The 20,714-nt window shown below is 41.4% G+C and overlaps 1 protein-coding gene across 1 annotated transcript in view; it reads left to right on the top strand.

Annotated features, from left to right (window-relative positions):
• GLIS3 (GLIS family zinc finger 3) overlaps window positions 1–19,339 on the top strand; it is a 226,157-nt gene extending 206,818 nt beyond the window's left edge. Inside the window, exons 8-10 of the mRNA XM_054987139.1 lie at window positions 2,024–2,208; window positions 17,943–18,125; window positions 19,135–19,339. Of these exons, the coding sequence (XP_054843114.1) occupies window positions 2,024–2,208; window positions 17,943–18,125; window positions 19,135–19,271 (505 nt within the window). The 3' untranslated portion in view covers window positions 19,272–19,339. The remainder of the gene's footprint in view (window positions 1–2,023; window positions 2,209–17,942; window positions 18,126–19,134) is intronic.
• Window positions 19,340–20,714: the final 1,375 nt, after the last annotated feature.

Below are 20,714 nucleotides of genomic sequence, written 5' to 3'. Positions count from 1 at the left end.
AGTAATCACAGCTGTAGCTTCTAAATGTTCAAGGACTGACTGTTTGATGATTTGTTTCAAGACTCTTCAAGGTATGGACATCAAGTTGATGGGTCGATAGTTACCTGGATCCTCCTTTTTCCTTCTTTTGAAGATGGAAACAACATTTGCGTGTCTCCAATTTTCTGGCACCTCATCTGTTTTCCAAGAATTCTCAAACATTATAGACAGAGGCTCCACAACAAGTTCCTTTAGTACTCTAAGGTTCAATTCATCTGGCCCTGAGGACTTGATTTCATGTAAAGAAGCTATGTGTTTATGTACTATCCCTATGTCTAGCCTAGGCTGCAATTCCCTTCCTTCCTCATATGTTCTCTTTTTGCCAGGATAAGTATAGTTCTGCTTACAAGAGAAGATCAAGGCAAAGTAGGAACTGAGCAGTTCTTTCCTTCTCACAGGTTAAAACTTCACTTTCTTCACCTTGCAGTGGGCCTGTCACTTCCTTATTCTTTTTCCTGCTCTGAACATAACCAAAGAACTCTTTTGTTGTGTTTATCATCTCTTGCTATCCTAGGGGTGCCAGCCCCCCACTGGGGGTGGAGGATCGCCCGCTCTCACCCTCCACCCCTGCTTACTTGGTTGGAGGGGGGAAAGGTGGGGGAACACACCTCCCGGGGTGCTCTCCCGGGCAATGTGGGGTGTTCCCGCACTCTGCAGTGGGCTGATTTGGGCCCCAAATGGCCTGTTTGGGGCCAAAATTGGCCCACTGTGAAGCGCAGGAGCACTCCAGGACCTGTTGCACCACCCCGGCAGCTCTTCTGCGCTCTGCAGCAGGCTGATTTCAGCCCCATATGGGCCCTATTTAGCCTGCTGTGGAGTGCGGGAGCACTGCTGGAAGGGCCCTGGAGAGCTCCTGGACTTCACAATGGACCAATTTAGCCCCCAAACAGGCCCAATTCAGCCCCAAACAGGCCAAAATTGGCCTGCTGCAGAGCACAGGAGTGCTCCCACAAGGCCCTGAGCAATGATGTTACTCCCAGAAGTGCGGCCCGGGAACACATCTGCAAAGGTGAATGCCATGTCTCTCATCTCCCACCTGGCAACCCTATGCCACTCTAAGTTCATATTGAGCTTTAACCTTTCTAACACTCTCTCTACAAGCAGTGGCAATTTGTTTATATTCATTCTTGGTTATACAGCCCTCCTTTCATTTCTTAAAAGTGTCTTTTTAAATTTTAAGAACTTTAGAAGCTATTTATGGAGCCACTCTGGCTTCTTTAGATTTCTCCCATTTTTTTTGTTCTGATTGGAATCATTTGTGTTTGTGCCTTCAATATCTCACTTTTAAGAAACTCCCACCCATTTTGAACTCCCGTCTCCTTGAGTATTTCTGACCATGGGATTCTACCCAAAATAACTTTGAGCTTGTTAAAATTAGTTTTTTCTAAAATCCTACCTATATGTCTGACTACATTCAGCTTTTCCCTTACCCAAGAATTTAATTTAATTTATTATATTTATATTCCGCCCTCCCCGCTTTCGCAGGCTCAGGAGGCTCAGAAGATCTTAAATTCCAAAATTACATAGTCATAACTATCCAGGGTGCCTCTACTTTCACCTCATCAACAGGTTCTTCCCTGTTGGTAAGAATCAGGTCCAAGATAACAGACCCCATTGTTTCCTTCTCCACCTTCTGGAAGATGTTGTCAACAAAACAAGTCAGGAATTTATTAGACCTTACATTTTTAATAGAAATTTCTGTCATCTAATTGTAATTTAAATAACAGAAACTTCTGTAATCTGATTGCGAAGTACACATATCTATGTATATTTTACTGTCCATGAATTATAACCCAAATAAGAACAATATTTTTATAGTTCAAAAGATTTGCTTCACTATAATTAATGCCTTTCTTTAAAGATTTGAGGAAAGTGGTTTTTTAGTTTCAAAAGAACATACGGAGGATTTAATTATTTCAATGTGACCATTAGGGTAACATGGTTGACAGTTTCTAATATTATTGCTTCTTTCTTAATTTCCCAGATTTTCAGCGACTGCTCCTTTTCCTCCTCACCATATAAGCCCCAGAAGAATTCCTGCTCCCCCTCCCTTGAATCAGAAAAGGACACCACAGTCTTCCAGTATTCAGCAAATTGTGGGAACTCACCTGAAGACATATGAGCCGTTAACAAATACCTCTTTTCAGCCAAACAGCATCCAAATCCAAGGTAAGATGGGAAGTCGCTTTACTGTGTCCTTGTTTGGGATGCAAACTAGAACTTTAAAGAACATATGGCAATTGCCACATTGGGGAACTGTGCTCAGAAGAACCACAGGTAGCATGTCAAAGAGCCACATATGGTTTCCAAGTCACTGAGTAAGAATCACTGCTTTACAGCAAGTCATTGTCCTTGCAAAATCTTTTTCACTGTCTGGACACCTTTGCCCTTTAAAATCAAGACTTCATCTTATTCAGTGTCTCCTTTTGATACTTCAGAAAAAAGAAAACAGTAGTGTCAGGTACTTAGTTATGTTTCTCAGTAGCCTGCCAAAAAAAAAAAAAGTTTTCCAGTTGTCTCAGGTCATGCTATTTCAATTCACTCCAAGGATCCCATGGAGCTACTTCATAAGCCTGGCCTACTTGGTATATATATCAGTGGGCAGGGAAAGCTTTGTTAGCCTTTGCCTCCTACAATTCTTAGGCAGTCTTCACATGATTTAGAGGGCTGTAACTATTGCCACTGAACTTTCAGCTCAATCTGCTACCAAACAATAGTGACATTTTTCTGTCTCAATATGTAGTCTTAAACTTGTCAGCTCCATTTAAATTGGCTGTACCAAAGAGAAAAGGAGTTTAATTGCCAAGAAGATTTTTCAATAAAACCGGTTGTAAATGGTTTCCCTATGTAGAAAGGGGGGAAAAACCTGAAAGCTCAGTGAAATCAATGGCTGTTAGGACTTAAAAGAAATTATGTTGCAGTCAGACACAGTCTAATAACCTTTTAACATCAGCCACAGTGTGCTCTACTTACAGTGTATATGATCAGAACTTTACAGCTGCTTACACTATAAAGGAAGGAATGACTAACAGCTAATTCAGTGACCAGTTGCTGTGGCAAAAAGCATGCTGATGCAGCAGCAGCATTTGTGGCATTCCACTAATGTGGTTAGCAGTCACAGGAGACTGTGACTGCTAACCTGTGACTGCTAAAACATTGCCACCAATGTTTTAGCAGCACACAATGCTATTATACCGTGCAGTAATGGACCTTAAGAGCCGTACTGCCTTTAGGCAAAGGGCCTCAGTTGGCCCCTTTCCCTCTGGCAGCCCCCTTATTTAGTAGCAGCTTTGTGATGGGTGGCTTCTAGTTCTGTCCTCCATCTGTCAACGCCCATTCCTGATTCCTTGCTATGTATATACATCTCTAGAGTTTCCAACCAATGGGAGGTTGTGGATTTGTCAGTCAGAGACAGAGAGAATGAAAGTGGAAACTTAGTGAGAAATGGAAAATAACAGAAAAAACCCTCAGATGTGGCTCGGGCATCTCTAAAGCTATGTAGATTAGGCTCAGACATCAAGAAAAACTAGGTGGTTAAGGATCAAGCACCTATAGAAAGGCAGAGTTAGGTTAGGTATCCCGGTGATATTCATTTTAATTTACCTCAGAAAAAATAGTGTCTTAGTGACTTGTGCAAAGATAAAGGTGAAAATCTTGAGAGACAAGCTAATACTATTTCAAAAGTTTGAGATTATTGGGTTTAACAAGACATTCTAAGTAAAATCCATCCCATCCTCTCTCTCCATCAGAAATAGGCTGTCATTTCTCATGTTTAGCCTTATTGGCCACTCAAAAACACACCCAAGCTCAAAATGCTTAGTCACAGCTACTGCGGCTGTGGCAGATGGGGGAATACAGACAACATCCTGCCATCACAAGATCCTCTTTACCATTGCTCTTGCCTGCTCACTCACTTGCCCAGTGAGCAGGTATGTAGCAGTCAGGAGGTATAGTAGTCATCATCACCTCCCACTCTGGAAGAAAAGACAAACAAGCAAGTGACAGTTGTAAGAAACCAGTGTTGAGGGCTCCAGGCAGCAGTGTGCCTTTCCTGGCCACTGGAGTCTTGACCCCTGCCCAAGAATGCTGGCTCTGAAGCTGTGAATTTCATGCAAAATACAATTAACATTTCAACTCACTGTGATTTAATTGCTTATTTACATGTGAGTTGAGCCCAGTATCAGATCACTTTGATGGTTTGCTCTAAGGTGAAAATAGATGCCGTGCATGGTAGTCACTTCTCACTTTCATGCATAAAGTGCTCTATAAGCTACAGGGTCCAGAACAGGCCTTGCCTTATTAAATAAACTACATTTGGAATGCATAATACTGTAGGTTGAAGTAGCTTTTCTGCCTGCACAGGGAGCATACAGAACCTTCTCAGCTGCCAATAGTAGTGGTTGAAACATATAAAACAGATCACCATGTAAAAGTTAAAGGGCTAATGAATCTATTATAGATTTTTATAAATACCCATAAATAATTGTTGTTTGAGATGTCTGCTAGGATATATAGGATGAAATCCTTAGTGTACATGTGCAGTTATATTTAATTCAAAGTAATACTACACATCAGAAAATCACCTGAAGTCAGGAACAATTACAACTACAAAACATATATACGTGAAAGAACATCTCTCCATAACACTCAAGTATAGAGCACCCATCTCATATACAATACCTAAGACAAAGGTCCAACTTTTCAACACCATTCAGATGATGAAAAGCTGGACCTTTGTCTTAGGTATTGTTTGTATATGAGATGGGTACTCTATACTTGAGTGTTATGGAGAGATGTTCTTTCATGTATATATGTTTTGTAGTTGTAATTGTTCTTGACTTCAGGTGATTTTCTGATGTGTAGTATCACTTTGAATTAAATATAACTCCATATATACACTAAGGATTTCATCCTATATATCCTAGCAGACATCTCAAACAACAATTATTTATGGGTATTTATAAAAATCTATAATAGATTCATTAGCCCTTTAACTTTAACACAGTGATCTTTTGTATATGTTTCAATTTACACTGTGGCCTGTTGTGTTGTGTAGACTTTTCTAGAATGGTTGTGGTTGAGCCATTAAACGGACCTACTTTTTAAGCACAGCTAACTTGCAGTTTGCCCCCCTCCTTTACTCCCATAGAATCAGAATACATCAGGCTGTATTTGACTGCTCCATGCAGCTAAATGTAGAACCATTATCCAATACAAGTAATCTGGCTCTTCAATCAGAGAAAGGCTCTCTGGTTAGGAGGATAGCTTCATACTTAGGAAATAAGATGCAATTAATCATTTAAACTATTTAAAGAGTTGGATCCAATCAGTTTGTCTACTGACAAAAAAGGAAGGATAGGTCCCTTATACACTAAAATAGCCTAGCTGGAGAACATGGGACCAACATGGACAAAAGCCATGTGTAACCAGGGCTGTAGTAAGGAAGGGAATTAAATGAGATTGAGTGAAAAAGTTGGCTGGATCTAACCCAAAGTGTGTGTGGGGTGGGGGGTGAGTGTGAAAAGAGCTACAATTCTTTTGAGGCACATTTATGCTCAAATTCTTCCAGGTTCCAGCAGTTTGCTTGTGTTTGCCATTAAGAAGATAGGTAAAGGAAAAGGTAGTCCCCTGTGCAAGCACCGAGTCATTACTAAACATGAGCACGAACAGCATTGCGAATGGAAAAAAACCACGAACAGCCCGTTCGTCTGTTCGCAAACAAGCCGTTCGTGAGGCTCCATTCTAAACAAACAAGCGGTCGTTGCAAGCCTCATTCATTGCCTTCATCAGCCGTTCATCAAGCCAGACAGTCTGAGGTCTTTCAATCAATTCCCCTGGCAACGGCAGGGACTGAACTCTGTCTGAACTCCTTCTGGCTTTCCTTCTGGCTTTAACCCCTCAAAGTAGCTTCCACCAGAGAGTCCCATTTTTGCCACTGTGAAGAGAAAATGACAACAAAGGGAAGGACCCATGGATCATGCCTTTCCCGGGGTGCAATCCTCTGAAACTTGGGGGGTCTTTGGAGGACAGTGAGGACTATGTCCCCAGCACATTTGGTGGGTATTGGACATTGGGAAGTTCAGTTTGTGGGGTGTTTAAAGTGCCCTTCCCCTTGCATGTGTCAGGAAAGGGCCCTTTAAACTATCAGCTGGCAGGCGGCAGGAGGAATTCCCCCTGCCACCTGCCAGCTGATAGTTTAAAGGGATCTTTAAGGGGCCACGAACAACTAACATGTTTGTGAACAGGATCATGCTCGTTGTTTGTTGTTCATGGATGGCAACGAACAACGAACAGCTTGTTTGTTTTTTCCATTTGTGCCCATGTCTAGTCATTACTGACCCATGGCGGGACATCGCATCATGATGTTTTCTTGGCAGACTTTTGTTATGGGGTGGTTTGCCAATTAAGAAGATAGGACTGCTAAAAATTTGGCTGCATCCGCTTAATGGTTGTAATCCTAAGGATGCTTTCCTGGGAGTAAGTCTAGGGCAGGATTGCTCCTATACATAGGATAGTTGAGTCAGCAAAAAACAAAAATTGTTTAGATGGCCAGTATGTTGTAGTGGTTAGATTGTTGGGCTAGGCCTTTGGAGACCCAGATTCAAATCCCTGCTTGCCATGGAATTCATCAAGTGACCCTGGGCCACTCACTGTCAGCTGAAACTACCTTACAGTTATTGTGAGAATAAAATGGAAGAGAGGAAAACCATGTAAACTGTTCTGAGTTCCTTAGAGGAATCAAAGGAAGAATTATGTTACTGTATATAAATACAATTTTATGCTTTCCTTCCCTGCACATGCTCATGTGCACCCTTCCTCTCTCTCTCTCTCTCTCTTATATGCCATTACCCTAATAAAAAGTATTTCATTTTACAAGTATTTCATTTTACAACATATGAGTGGTGGAGAGTGCTCTCAAGTCATAGCTGACTTATGGCAACCCCTGGCAGGATTTTCATGGTAAGAGACTAACAGAGGTGGTTTGCCATTGCCTGCCTCTGCAACCCTGGTCTTTGTTGGAGGTCTCCCATCCAATAACATATATCATATGGTAATACCAAAAATATTTTAATTGCCTTGAAGAAAGTTATACAACCATGCCATATAAAGTTGTATTGTCAATTAGATATATCTCTGCATTCCTACAACAGTAATTTGAGAGGCAGAGTTATCTGAGAAAGTTGTTTACTTCGTTTTTAGAGTATTTCTTTGTTTTTAATACAAACTTTGAGAGACATTGGCTAACATTTTTTACATAAGTTATGTTATTGTACTTTGCTGCTGAATACTCAATAGTTTTAGATAGTAAAATAGTTCCAGATGTGGGATAGCTTTGAGAGGAAAAGGTTTCAGTAGCTATGGAAGCCTTATATGTCTGCTTCTTTAAGAAAAGCGTGCCACTGAGATCTTGCAGAACTATGTTATGAGATGGTTGTTGTGGATTTTCTGGGCTGTATAGCCGTGGTCTTGGCATTGTAATTCCTGATGTTTCACATCTTCAGAGGTGTAGCACCAAAAGACAGAGATCTCTCAGTTAATTTCGTTTTAGAATAACCATTGATTTTTTTAGGATATTTGTATACTTTTAAACTGTTTTGATGAGGACTCCCTGCACTTCAGCTCAAGGGAGAAGAACTTCACATACAGTATCCATTTACATGCAGTGTGTTATCCACCCAGTAGCAATACATGTCCAGGGCCGTTTCCAGACAACTAAGCAGAAGGCGCTGCATGCCGCCATGTTCCGGATCGCGACGGGGAAAACGCGAAATATCGCGTTTTCTCACGCGAGTTTGGCAAAATACATGCCATGGTGAATCATTGCTTTGGTACACCAAGAGCCTACAGTGCAAAACTAAGAATTGTCTCTTCACAGCTGGTGTGATTAAAGTACATTCTCTGCATTGACAATACAATAGTTCAGGAAACACTGCAGCTTTTGTACCCACAATTCTACCATGCAAGAGAAGAAAGCAATATTTGCAAAGATTAGGGAAGCTCATCTGTGCTATTTGCTTTCTATTCACCAGTACCAAAAGCTCAATAATTCCCAGCTGGCATAAACTCTGTCTGTCACCTCGGGACCTATTCACCTTGTGTGCCAAAGTTTTATTTATATAAAGATTCTCTCATTCTTCATTTGATGTGCTGCGTCTGATACTTTAAAATGTGTGTGTGTCAGAAAGAAAAGAAGATGTACAGAAACATTCCTATAATTGTTATTCAGACACTTACTATGCTTGTAAATAGCTATGCCCTATACAAAGATTCAAAAGAAAATCACGTACTTACAGAATAATACATACAAAACAGCTTCTTTATCTTGAACTTTAAGAGGGAGAAAGACAATCTCTAAAACAATTTTTAGCCAAATCCTGTATTATGTATCCAAATCAATGGGAGCTTTGCTTTTGATTTTGTTTGGCAGACAAGCATTGGCTGTATTTAATAACTATAGTTTTGAATGGGACTTAGAAATCAATAATAATTGTCACTTGCATCTTTGAATGTATTCAGCATCTTCAAAGATTACTTTGTAGCTTTGGTGGAGAATAAATATTTAAAAAGCTATTTGCTTCCCCCAACTATGGGTTAGATCCAGCCAGACACTCAGCCTCCTTTAACTCTCCTCTTTACTGCATCCCCGCTCCCATAAGACTTTACGACATGCGCCTCAGCATAGGCTGTTTGGTGATATAAGGGTGGTCCTCCCTTTTTTGCCAGTCAATAAGCAGGTTGGATCCAACCTTATATCTTGTATTATATCTAAGGTAGTCTTAGATCTAATAGAATTTTTTATGTTAAATAACTAATGTGTCTCAACAGTAATGATTACGAACACATGGATGGTATGCATAAATTGTCTGTATAAACAGGATTTTTTTTCAACATTTCCTAGTCAATATTCATAGTCTTCAAGTTATGTTGGAGAATGGGTTACACAAATCACCTGGTGCTGAGTATTAACCAATATACTAAATTCCCTGTTTGTGCTGTCATTTAGTATACATTACTCAGCATCACACTTGGAGATTCTTTTGTTTGATTGGGCAATCTCTAAATTTTTCTGTTTGTGATGTTTTTTGACTATATTCTCTGTCTTCATGTGAATGTGCAAAATTGCCAGTTTTATTCACATCCTCCAGTCAGCTGAAGGCTAACCTATCCCTCCCTCCCCCCTCTTTCTTATATGTATGTGATCTGAAAATTATTGATCTTTAACTGCAGCGCATGAAAAGAAGCAGTTTTGGCACACATGTTTGAATAAAAGCTTCTGTTCTCTCAGTGCTCTGTGGTGCTTGTGACACCCTGTGTTTTACAATTCTTGTGTTTGCAGCTGGGATTTGCCTTGTAAAGTGGGTGAGTAATTAATGGTATCAAATAAATCTAAACACGGATGGGTGGTGATTATTTAAAAGGAAGGGAGTTCAGGAACATCTGGCTTACCGGTAATAAGGCTGGTGTGATAAACAGAGGAAATACAATAAAACAAAAAATTGGCAGTCTTGGACTGGCTGCACCAAGCCATCTGGGAGCCAGTGCCACAGTCTTAACTACAAATGTTGTTGGAATGTTAGAATTTTAAAGAGGCTCCTAACTGGGCCTTTATCTGACCATATTTTACTACATTCTGTCTCTTCCCTGCTGCCATTCCATTGACTTTCTCTTCAAACTCCTCAAGGTTAGTCTTTGGTTGCATTGTTAGCATTTCCAGTCCATAGATCTTTTGTGTGCAGTGACAGCAAAATGTTTTGTCATCACTTTCACATAGATGAAATTCAGAGATATTTTAAAATACTGTTTTCGTTAATCCTTTGGTTTTGCCATATTTAATCTAAGATGTGAAAGATTAATTAACTGCCAGTTTAGAGATTCAAGTTTGAAATGCACTTCTGCAGAACTGGATTGCATGTTGACCCTCCCTCAGGCAATTCACCTCCTTTCCTTCCTTTTGTTGAGCCAAAAGTTCTCTACACAACTTCTTTAGTTGGGAACTTTTGGATGAAGGATTGTGGTATATGACATGTTTCATGGGGCAGTATCCCTGTCCTGTTTTTTCATTGCTGCTGCCTGGTCATGTGGTCCTCCTGACAGTGATAGCAATCACACTGCTTATTGCTGCTGGTGCCATTTTTTTCCATTACTCTCAAGATGCCAGAATGAAAGCAGGTTTGGCTTCAGGCATCATAATCAAATCTGATTGGCTAGCTAGCATTATCATAAAGCCGCATGCTTTCTGCCCTTACTCTGGCATCTTGCAGGTAAAGAAAATGTGGCTTTTAGGAGCAGTGTGTAGCCACCACCATGATTGCCAGCAGTGGTAACTGGGAGTTTCATTTTGCACCTATTTGCAGCATACATGCATACTCAAAGCAATTGCCAAAATCACCCTCCCAACTTTGGATCCTTAGAACAGGGTGGTAAATTTTGAGATCTTATTTCAGTGTATAGATATACAATTAGACATGGGTATGAATTGCATTATAAACGCTAAAAACCCATAAACCACCTGATCGTCTGGTCGCAATCCAGCAGTTTATGTGTGTCCAAGGCCAACGAACCAGCATTCATAAGAAACCCAGTCCGTTGCGTCTGTCCGCGGTTCGTGAAGCCCGACAGTCAGGCGCCATCAATCAATTCCCTTGGAAACGGAGCCGGGGGAATGCCTGAACTCTGTCTGCACTCCTTCTGTTGCCCTGGAAACCTGAATCGAAGTCCAGCTTGCCTTGATTGGCAGGTCTTCCTTCCAACCATGGAGCTGCAAAGTGGTTACAACTTGGGAGAAGACACCCGGGAGAGGGAGGGGGAAGGGGTGTTCTGTAGCCATGGGCACTCCAATCTCATCCCTGCAAACCCTTCGAGTACACCCCTTGTACACCCCTTGAGCCAACGTCAACTGGTGGCTCTAATTGTATTGAGTGCGAGTTTCCTGGGGGCCTCGGATCGGAGAGGGTATAACTCCAAGATCCCTACTGCAATCTTGACCAAACTGGGATGCTGGCTGGAGGAGAGCCTGCTAAACACTCCCTGTGAATATGGGCTCTCTAAGTCCAACAGGGGCGTTCTGACTCCCACGAACCACAAACCACGAACAGGTTCATCAGCGGGAAATGTTCGTTGTGCTTCGTTCATTTGGTTTCATCGGTGGCACCGAACCACGAACCGCAGGTTCGTTATTTTTTTCCGGTTCATGCCGTTGTCTATATACGATACCACACAGACTAGGGTTTTTTGGTGGTGCTACATTAGTATCAATGAAGTTAATGGACTTGGAATTTGAACTGGCCCAGCTCATGATGCCTGAAAGTGTTCCAGGGAGATCTCTGCTTTCCCCTAAATTCTTTTGCTTATAACTGTAAATAAAATTTATAGTTGTATGTTATATTTTTGTGCCTGCATAGTATAAATTGTTGTTGTTCCCTTTCCTAGGCACTCAAAGTAGCTACTGTGTGGGCACGTTGGCTGGTTCTTGAAAATGATTTGAAATTAGCCAGGTGACCTTACCTTGCTTGAGTCCTACAGTCGAATGTAAGGCAAGCTCCGACTGGATTGTCTTGATGATTGTTGTCAAAGGTCATGTCAAGCCACTTGGTGCCTAAACAGCAGCCAAGGCCAGACTGTTACACCTTCAATTCTTTGCAGTTCCAGTTGTTAACCTCTAAGCTGTTTGCCATGTCCACCATTCAGCTTAACCTACCCTGAAAGGTAGGTTAGGCTGAGCGTGTGTGACTGGATCAAAATGACCCATTGAGCTTCCACAGCAATGTGATGATTCAGACGTGGGTCTCCCACATCCTACTCTGAAACTGGCTTTGGGGTGGGGTGCTGTTGAATGGCAGCGAGCAGTCAGGCCTGTGTGAGTCATGCAAATCATGTGCTATCAAGTCCTCCAGTGGTTGCTCCTGGGCCTGGCCCCAATTCTCCTTCAAAGGCCAAAACAGCCCTGGAAAGGACCCAGCCCACTCCCCATGCCTTTTACTGACAGAATCCAAGCCTGGAATACTGGCTGAATTGTTATGGTTGTCTAGCAGCAGCCACTGAGGCCATCTGGCTAAAACTACAGGTGCTCCTACTATTATTTTGGTTGAACTTTTTTTTCTGCAATCCTGGGGCATTTTTCAGGTGTGTACAATATATGTAAATTTTCCCCTCCCCCATGATGTCCTTTTTCATTCCCTCCCCCCATAACCTATCCCCCTTTTCCTGCTTCCATCTCTCCTTCCCACCCACCTTTGTCTGCCCACTGACTTTACCTTCTCTTCCCCAGCAACTTCTACCCTGTGACCTAGTTGTGTAGCGGTGGCTGAACTGGGGCCAGTTGCAGGGTAGGGAACCTGTAAGGGCTTGAAAGGAGAACTTCTCTTTTTCCTGTATCCCCTTCCCTACTCTATTTCCTCTTTCCCTCCTTCTGCCAGCCTATATATCACTAACCAACTTACCTTTTATCTGCCCCTGTCTTAATCTATAGTTCTTCATTTACTTCATTTATATATTGCTTTTCTACATAATGGAGACCTAAAGCATCTTACATCATTCTTCTTGCTCCGTATTATCCTCATAACAACCCTGAGAGATGGGTTAGGCCGAGTGTGTATGACTGGTTCAAAGTCAGCTGAGAAACCAAGCTGAGAATACTGGCTAACCTGTTGTGGTTGCCTGGTAACAGCCGTTGAGTATATCTGAGTCTTAAAGCTACAAATAGTCCTATCATTGGGGAGTGGGGTTTAACCCCGGATGTATTTTTTTAAGATTTCAGATATTTCTGCAACCCTGGGGCATTTTTCAGATGTGTAAGATGTGTCTTGTCTATTCGTGGCTCCAGTCTCCAGATTTAAGTATTCCCAAATCAGGGATATTTAGCTATTAGTATATAAGACAAGTGGAGGCCTGCAAAAATCACTGGGAGCCATTCCAGACAACCCCCTACATTTATAAGGTGTAGCAATGGTAGGGGGAGGGAAGATAGGGGGAGGAGAAATCCTAGCCTTTCTTGGTCGTGTTTCCCCTATCCCGTATCTCTCATTCTTACTATTTCCCACTGCCACTCCTTGTTTTGTCACGTTTAACACTTCTTCCCCCACTCCTGTCACTCTTCCTCTCTTAACCTCCCCCATACTTTTTCTCTCTCTCATCCCCCTTCTCCCTGCCCATTCTCCATTACGCTATCCCTGTCCACAATCCATTCTCTGTATTTTCTCCATTACCCCTCTCACCTTCTTACCTTGTCTTCCCCCCATTGCCCCACTGCTTATCTCTTCCTCCCCCCCCCTTATCTCTGTCCCTCTTCCAGCCCCCATTTTTCTGACCTTTGGGCAGTGAAGGGAGGGGAGGGGAGGGAGGAGACATTCCTGCTCCCAGTCTCCATATGCTGCTTGACCTTCTGATCATTGTCAGGTGGCACCAGGTGGCTTGTCATGGCACCAGGAAGAGGCAAGGGCTGCTCCGAGGTGGTGCAGGTGCCTGCATTTGCCACAGCCTGGTTAGATGTGGCCTGCATTTAGTGTGGCATCAGGACTTGTTGCAGTGGCACCTGGGCTCTCCCAGCCTCGGTGCAGTTCACAGTGGCCTGGACAGCTATATATGTGGTAAGCCCCCTCATGAATAGCCAATCAGTTCAAATTGTGCCAGGCAAACCATGCCAGCCAAGCTCCAGCCAACCAGATGTAAGAAATTCAAGAATACCAATCTTACCAATTTTGTGTTCACTGCTACACTGTCTGGAGGCACACTCCAGTTCCCAAGGGAGAGTGAGATAATGTGTGTGGGCCCTTCCTGAAAAGGAACTGAGCTTTTGGAAAACAACAACCAGTAATTTTGAGAGGGGAGTGATCTCTTTTCCAAACATTGTTCATTGATACCCATAATTGATAGATCAAAATGGGGAGAGTTTGCTTCTTCCTGTATTTGGCAAAAGGTGTAAGCTAGTCTCTTGCCATCTAACTATAACTCCAATTTACCCAGGCTCCTGCATTTGAATGGCGTGGTGAATTAGAGCTTGATTCAGACTTCCCAAACCTGGAACTCTTCCATTGTTCTCCGTATATGAGAGGGGGAAAGAGAGGAAAGAACAAACAGGATACAAATTCAAGAACAAATTGTGTTTGTGCACACCATGAACAAATCTCTGTTTGTTGTGGTGCCCAAATGCAGCCAAAGGTAATTCGAATATTAGTTGCAGAGATTTGCACATATGTAGCACCTTGGTGGACAAAATATTTTTAGGAAACCAAACAGGAGAGCCTCTTCGGTAGTATCTTTGCACACCAAATGTATTTTAGGTTGCTATGCAAAATATCTGATGGTTCCAACTTCTGCTCACTCACTTCATCAGCACAACATTATGGTGGCCGATTCCACACCACCTTACCTCCCGCGTTTTTTTTCGGAATGATTGCGTCACGTGTGAGGGCGCAATATCCAGCTGCCTGTCCACATCACCTTCTGACTCCCATTTCTCTTGCGCGATGCCATGATCACATCCACTCAATAAAACCCGCAATGAACGGGAGGGGGGGCATGGTTGGGCTGTGAAAAGTCTTGTGACCTTTTTTTTTTTAAAAAAAAAATCTTCAATTGGTTGGTATATCGACAAGATACTATCCTGTCCTGTCGAAACGACACCCCATTAATTGGCTGCGATTGGCTCATTATCCTCCCACCATCGACAGTTTGCAGTGATTGGTCCCCTGTTTAGGCGGGCAAATTTGAACTGATTTTTAATAGTAGATCAGCGGAATTTTTCTCTCTGTTGGTAGAAGGAGGATTGTTGGATTTCTCATCATGGCTCCTCGTGAAACCATCCTGTTCCTTTTTTTTTTCTTTAAGTGCGGGGGGAACCTCGGAGATGAGGGGTGGGGCTTGGTGATGCTTTAGGGGCTGGACGATGTAATGAGCTCATAGCGTGATGAAATCGCGGTGGTCTGCTGCGACGCCGTAGCGATACCATTATGATTTTTTTAAAAAAACGTGTGAACAGAGGAATGTGTAGCACTGCGGCAGCGAAAAACTGGCGCTAAAACAAGGTGGTGTGGAATCAGCCAGTGTGTGATTGCCTATTCTACTGTGAAGCAGCACTAGGCTATACATTTCTTCTTTTTTCCTCCATTCATTCATACTGAAGAATAAATTCTTCTTAAAGAGAAAAATACAATCAAGTATCTGTTCAGTGTCAGCTTGATCCAGTGTTGTGAGGAAATGCTCGTGTATTGAACAGTGTAGCACAAATACATACTTGTAGCAGCATCACCCTTGAATTCTTTTATTTACATCAAAACTCAGTGCAGACCAAGAAGCTACTGTCTGAACTGCTGTTTAGCAAATAATCCAACATAGTTGCAAGGGGAAAAAAGAAGAAAAGAAAAGTTTATGGAAGGAGGAGATTATCCCAAAGCCTCTGAAGAGTATTGACAGCTACTGCAGCCTCATGGCTAGCAGTTTGTTTGCCGGAAGAAGGAGCAAGAGACTTGTCCTTTGTCAGCCCAGAAGGGCCTGTCTGCTGCCTGGTTCCTTTTTGAGCATGCCCCCACTTCAGAGGTGGCACTGTCTGGTAATGCCAAAACATGATGATGCCAGCGAGTTTTGATCCTCTGGAGTGTCCCACAGGCATGGTGCTTCAATCTTGGGTCATATTAACTGGCAGGGTGGGATAACAGTGTGGCTATTATGTACGTTTTGGGACTTCTGAAGTGAGGGTTATGGAATGGCAATAATCCTTTTACTGTTAAAGTAAAATTTCATACACATCCCTATATGTGGATTGGATGGATGCGTGAAAAGAAACGCACATCCATCATGTTTGCATACCATTTGGCCCTTGGAAATTAAGGGCAAATCTCTACAGTTTTATGCAACTGCAACACTTTCACCATCTTCTCTTTAGCTTTCAAGAACAACCTAGCACCATCCCCCAAATTCTAGTTTGCAAAGTGTGCTAGCTGTTTTCAATAGATTTCCCCTCTTCCCCATGCTGACATTTAAGAAGCAAAATGGCCATAGTAAAATAATAGAAAACAACAGCTTTCCAAAATAGTTTTTAGCTCATTACTCTCAATGGTACTTTGTGCTTACTTGAAAAGCACTCTTAAAAATAACTATCGTCCCAAACCAGCAGTGGCCACGCTGTGAGAGTTTACAGCTGAGTCACAGCAGTTACCAGAAACAGCTATTTCCATCTCTGGTATCAGAAGCCAGCTGGCAAACCTCAGTAAAAGTCAAGCTGAAAATGTTCTTTTACATCGTTCCACACTCATTCCCCGTTTATGCCTTTTCACAATACCCTATTCTGAATCTGAAATGCTCTAGGTGGGATTCTGATTTGCACAAGATTGCCAAATGGCTTTTAAAAGTATGATTCATGGCATTATGGTTGGTGTTGGTTATTTCCCTTCTCCTCCAAGAAATAAGAATATAATTTTTAATTGTTAACCTTTAGTAGTTATTTTGAAATCCTACTTTTTATCTTCAAAAACATTGACACAAAATTGTCCAATATTGTCAGACTTTCCCCAACTAATCAAACTATCAATTTTTGTTTGTTTTCCATTTTGTTTGTTTTCTACCTTATGGAACACCTTGCCTGAGGAGTTCAGGAAGGCCCCACGCTTCTATCACTTTGCAGAATATGCAAAACAGAAATGTTCAGAAGGGCATATTTATAAAGAGATTAGGTATAATGGAACAACTTGGGAGGTCTATTTTATGAGGCAATAAGATTGTAGTCTATTGCAATCATTATTGAATGTATCACCTTACTTTTTCTTCTGTCTTTGTAAACCATTTTCTGTATGGTATGCCATGCACTTTAGACAGTTTTTTGTTGTTGTTCTTTGCATTGTTTTCCAGTTCTGTAATCCTAGTCCTGCACCATTGTTTTATTAGATGTCTCATGCAATCTGATTCAATTTTTTGAAATACTTTAGTCCACCTTGTGTCAGTGATAAAGGTGGGGTCTAAATAAAGTAAGTAAATAAATTCAGAACAACTTTTTAATGTTCTGTTCCCCACCACCACCACCCCAAGTACTCAAGAGGGATTTTTTTAAGGAAGAAGCTAGGAAAGTGTTTGCTGTTACCAAATTTCAGCACTAATAGTTTAATGGACTGGGGAAATGGAACATACTAGAGCAGTGCTTAGGGCTGCAGTAGAACTACCACTCAGTTGAATAGCCGTGGTTTCCATTTGCTGTCACTGTTTTTGGTCTGTGGGCTGATTCCTCATGTGTCAAAGTCCTTGTGGCAGGTACAAGGATTTTGTATCATGCATATGCCAGGAGTCCCATGCCTCCCAGGTGTGGGGCAGGGGGAGCTGTATTCCAATTGCAACCATGGTGTGCTTGGAAAAAGGATTTCAGCTGCCATAAACTAAAACAACATTTGGGACCTGCTGCCTGCACCATTGGTTCCCAGTGGAAGAAACCACATCTCCTTGGGGCTCTTCCAGTTCTTGAAAATGGTGCAGGAGTGAAAGCTGAAGCTCCTTTTCCATGTGCACCACCAACACAATTGTATTGTACGAGTCAGCCCAATATGTGTTACTGAGTTGTCCACTTCTATTCATGGTGACTTGTCCCTACTAAGCTTGAATTTGTGTAGTGGGCAAAGGATAATAAAGAAAAAGTATAGTTTCCTAAAATTAAAGAATGTCAGGCTCTGAATATCATTTTGTTAAAGGAGAGTTCTCTTGAAAATATCAGGACAATTACTAATTCTTGTGGCAATATCTGATTTAGAATTATTTTTCTCTAGAAAGATTTAAAATAGCTAAGAACAAACAGCTAAAAGTTTACTGGACTAAAAAAACCAAGTCAAATAAAATTTATAATGAAACTGGTGTAAATACAAAAAAAATGTAGTACATGAGCCAATAAAACAGATGGTTGTTATGTTGATGTGTGTTCTCTTTAGGTGTTTATGGGCAACTGCAAACTTTCTGTTCTCCACATTATGCTGACAATCAGAGAAGTGTACAACATGGCAGTACTTGCAATATGGTTCCTCCTTTTGAAGACTGTTTTGTACCCACATCTATGGGTCAGTCAAGTTTTGATGTTTTCCACAGAGCATTTTCAGCTCATTCTGGTATTACAGGTAAACATTTCTTATAATTCTATTTTTAAATACTATTTCTGTGAAGTAACTACCATGTAGGAATTTGGCAGTGTGTAAATTACAGGTCAGCAGGGTTACTACTAGAGGTGGGCACAAACTGTGAAAAAACTGAACTGTGCAGTTCGTGGTTCATGCCGTTTTTGTGACCAGGAACCATGAACCTCCACAAACTGGGGCAAGTTCACGAACTGGTTCATGGTTCGTGGGGTTTAAATGCCCCTTTCCATCTGCTTAGCAGTGGCAGGAAAAGGGGCATTTAAACCACTGGATCAGCTGCTTGTCAGGGAGGTCCCCGACAAGCAGCTGATCATTTAAATAGCAGGGTTGTTTAAATGGCCACTCTGAGCAGCGGGGAAATGGCCATTTAAACTGTGGATGGGGTTTGGCTAGCTGGCCGGGAACTCATGGCCGGGCAGCCAAGCCCCGCTGTTTTAAATGATCAGCTGCTTGTCAGGGATCTCCTCAACAAGCAGCTGATCTGCTGCTTTAAATGCCTATTTCCCTGCCGCTGCAGGGGCATTGGTGTTTAAAATGAACCAGTAAACCAGTTCGTGGAAGTTCGTGGAAATGAGCTTCCACGAACTGCTGGTTCACAAAGCACAAACCGGGCAGGTTTGTGGGGTTTTTTGGTTCATATTCCGGTTCATGCCCATCTCTAGTTAATACCTTGCTTAACCTAAGTAAATCATTATATAAAGGTATTGCTTATAAAATCTGTTTTTGAAAATACCCATCAGCTCCTGCCAAGAGAAAAGTGGTGGGGGGCAGAGGGCAATTTGTAGTAAAGAAGTAGTTGGTGGGAAAAGGGAAAGAGACCCTGTCTGTTCCTATTGCTTCTCTGCTCCAAAGCCTGAAGCTACTTCTTCCCAAGAAAAGTAGCCCTCCAACTTTCATGTTGTGTTTGGCTAGGGTCCAGATTCTTTTATGAAGTATTCCCCAAACGATTCTTTCAGTTTGTTCAAAATGGTTCTTCATTTTTCCCTCCCAGTTTATGATTTTCCTTCAGGCTCCACGGGTATCTTTGGTGATTCGTTGCACAATGGAATTGAGGACTCCAGTTTCCTTCAGATAAATGCTGTAGATCGTTGTCCTAGTCAACTTTCATCAGTTTATACCGAAGGCTGAAGAAGGCAAAAGTACAGTCCTGCATCTAATTTCAGTCAGAACCATTGTATTACTTAATATCTCTACTTGGTCAGGACAACTGCTAAAAATAAAGCACTCAGCTTCACAGATGCAGCTAATAGAAGTGATCAGGGGAAATGTAACTTGCCAAAGTATGAGCATTTTTTCATTCAGTTTTTTTCCCCCCACTGAAGCAAAATCACTGTCTTCTCAAAGGGAATTCATGAGTGGACTATTGCTTGGTATCTTTTTAAACAAACAATCTGTGGAACTTTTTTTTCAAAATAGTTTTTGAAAATCCTATGTAGGAAATCCAGGAAAATTAATAGCCAGTATAAACTATTTTGTAAAAGTAGTTTGTTGCACACCAACCCTGTGCTCTGGGACATAAGCACACAATCTCACTGGGAAAAGGGAAAATGATTTTTGAGATGTGCTGATGCACCAGTCGCTACTAGTGATAATACTGCAATAGCTTCTTTTTGAAATCTAGGAGCAATGGTTCTGGATTTAGTGCATTTTTAAAGAATACAGTATTCACTGTATTAGCTAAAAGAAAAATATTCAATGTGCCATCTCCACAGTATTTCATTAGAGAGAATTCATTCTCCTGAATGTCAACTAATGCTTATTAATTAAATTAGTATTTCTATTCCATGTATGGACAGGTTTTTTTTAAAAAAATAAAAGCACACATATTCAGGAGAGATGATCCCCATTAATGTTTGCAAATATATCAAACCATTTCCAGTAAACTTTATTGAAGCTCCCTGTTCATGAAAGGAGGATGAATGATATTCATGACTGTTGCCAGAGAAGAAAGGTGCTCAGCAGCATCAACCTGCAGAATCCACATGTCATACTTAGCATCATATAGTGATGGCTCCTATTTGGAATTGTCCTTCATACATTCTATAGGACTCTGCCAGAAAGGGTTGATAATCTGTACAATATTTTAGTGTTTCAATTATTCTTAAACCTACACATTTTTCTCTTTCTTTCTGTTTTCCTTCTTTTCATTGCTTGCTATAGCCTGAAAACCTTGGCATGCCAGGTTTTAAATTCATCCCAAAAGAAATCATATTGCTGACATTTTTGTTGTATAGCTGTAAGTATGTGTGGGTAGTGGAAAATGAATGTTCATGGTCAAGGTACAGTTTTTGTCATGGTTATACTGTTATATAATTATAACCATGACATTTTTTAAAAATGCAATGTATATTTGTAGGCCATTCATTCCTATTGTGGCCAAAGCACTGTACACATTTCTTAATGTGCATGTTTTTCATTAGTAGCATGTTATCACAGAGAAAGAAAATGTGAAAATGTCAAGAGCCAAAGGAATTACCATAGCTGAGATTTAGTGAAGATACATAAAAGTTTCATTGTGTTTTTAAAACCATGAATTAGGTCTCCCATAATTATTTTGAAAAACTAATTATT

The sequence above is a fragment of the Eublepharis macularius genome, chromosome 8, assembly GCF_028583425.1.
Source record: "Eublepharis macularius isolate TG4126 chromosome 8, MPM_Emac_v1.0, whole genome shotgun sequence".
In the NCBI taxonomy this organism is placed as follows: Eukaryota; Metazoa; Chordata; class Lepidosauria; order Squamata; family Eublepharidae; genus Eublepharis; species Eublepharis macularius.
The sequence above is the reverse complement of the archived record's forward strand: the minus strand, read 5'-3'. Positions and strand labels throughout refer to the sequence as shown.